At 69.3% G+C, this 1,853-nt stretch overlaps 1 protein-coding gene across 1 annotated transcript; it reads left to right on the forward strand.

Annotated features, from left to right (window-relative positions):
* Positions 1–732: 732 nt before the first annotated feature.
* On the forward strand, positions 733–1,818 carry SPPL2C (signal peptide peptidase like 2C; the record flags this gene model as incomplete). Its single annotated transcript, XM_008070795.1, has 1 exon — positions 733–1,818. A coding segment is annotated over exon 1 (1,086 nt), but the record flags the coding sequence as incomplete, so codon positions are not given.
* Positions 1,819–1,853: the final 35 nt, after the last annotated feature.

Here is a 1,853-nt window from a genome sequence, read left to right on the forward strand (position 1 = left end):
TCAGGGCAGTGTCCATCCGTCACGGTCAAAGCCAGGTCCCAGGCCTGCCGTTCCTCTGACTCGTGAGAAAGGGAAGGAGGCGGAGGAGGGGCCCCACCGCCTTCCAGCCCAGCCCCCACGCGAAGGCCACGTCCCTCTCACCCATTTCCACGGCCAGAGCGTGGTCACAGCTGAGTCTGCCTGCCAGAGAGTCTGGGTACCAACTTTGGTCACATGCCTGGTGGAGCAGGACGGGAGGCAGCTCAGGTGAGACGGGCATGACTGCTGCTCTGTGCAGCAGTGCAGAGGCCACAGGTGAGAGGCCTGGCACACACAGCAGGTGTTCACTTAAAGTGCTCAGCACCTCTGAGCTCAGCGTGGGACCTTGGGGACTCCCTGGCCCAGTGTCCTCATCCCTTGCCACTGAAGACACCGGCCCAGAGGCGAGGGGCATGGCCTGGGTGCCCCGTGGGGGGCGGGCAAGCTCAGCTCCAAGTCCTGTCTAGGTCCCAGGTTCCCCCAAGCACTCTCATCCCAAAGCACCCAGTCCAGCCCCAGGGGGCCTGGGCCGAGAGCAGCCCCAGACGGCCTCCCCCGGGACCTGGGCCGGGGGACACCCTCCTGAGAGACCTTGCCACCAGGCCCGGCTTTATGACCAGGTAGGTGTGGCCCTGTTTCCACAACAGAGGGCCGCGCCCAACTGGGAGGGGCAGGGCTGGTGCAGCTGGCCACGAGCAGCAGGTGGTGAGGAGGATGGGGAGCCTGGCCCTCTTCCTCCCCGCGGGCTTTCTCCTCCTCCTCCTCGCAGGCACCGAGGCCTGGGGCCACCATGGCGTGGTGCACGTGGTGTCCGGCAACTGGAGCAGGGACTACTGCGTCCTGCTCGGCCCCGACGACGTGACCCTGCCCCGCGACCTGCGCCACGCCCCGCTCCTGCCCCTGCACGATGGCACCTCGGCGTCCTGGTGCCCAGGCAAGGGCTCTTCCCACCAGGCCGGGCCCGGCGCCCCTAGCCAGCGGCCTCTCCGCCGGACCATGGCCATGGCCACACAGAGCAGCTGCAGCCTCCGCGCTCAAGGCCAGCTGGCCCAGGGATGGGGTGCCCACGGGCTGCTCATCGTGGGCCACGCCAGCGACCAGCCGTGCTCAGACGCCAGCCCGGCGACCCAGCACCCCCGTGGATCCCCGTCAGGCCTCCACATCCCAGTGGCCATGCTCCGCCACGCCGACCTGCAAGACATCCTGCGCCACACCCGCGGGCTCATCCGCGTGGCCATGTACGCGCCCCCGGAGCCCACCATGGACTACAACCTGCTGGTCCTCTTCATCCTGGCGGTGGGCACCGTGGCCGCAGGCGGGTACTGGGCCGGCCTGTCTGAGGCCCGGCAGCTGCAGCGGCCGCGGGCTCGGGGAGGAGGGGGAGCTCCTGGTGGTCTCCAGCAGCCAGAAGCAGAGGCCCAGGAGGGAGAGGGGGAGGACGAGGACACACCTGTGGACTTCATGCTGGCCATGGTGAGCGCAGTGATCACCCTGTCCTGTGTCACAGCGCTGCTGTACTTCTCCAACGACTGCTTCGTCTATGCCACCGTTGGGCTCTTTGGCCTGGGTGCGGGCGTGGCCGGCGTCGGCCTGTACAGCTGCCTGGCGCCCCTGGTGCGCCGCCCGCCTCCATGGCCACGGCCGAGGCCCCTACACCGCCGCTCGAGCCTCATGCAGTGGCCCCCGTGGCTGCTGGCCGGCCTGTGCACCCTGGTGGCCCTGCTCTGGGTGGCCTGCTGCCATGAGGAGTCCTGGGCGGGGCTGCGGCAGGACGGACTGGGCCTGGCCTGCTTCCTGCTGGTGTGGCTGACGGCGCTCAGGGACGGCGCCTGCTT

Source organism: Carlito syrichta, unplaced genomic scaffold (assembly GCF_000164805.1).
Source record: "Carlito syrichta isolate Samal-C Ts95f unplaced genomic scaffold, Tarsius_syrichta-2.0.1 Scaffold314015, whole genome shotgun sequence".
Classification (NCBI taxonomy): Eukaryota; Metazoa; Chordata; class Mammalia; order Primates; family Tarsiidae; genus Carlito; species Carlito syrichta.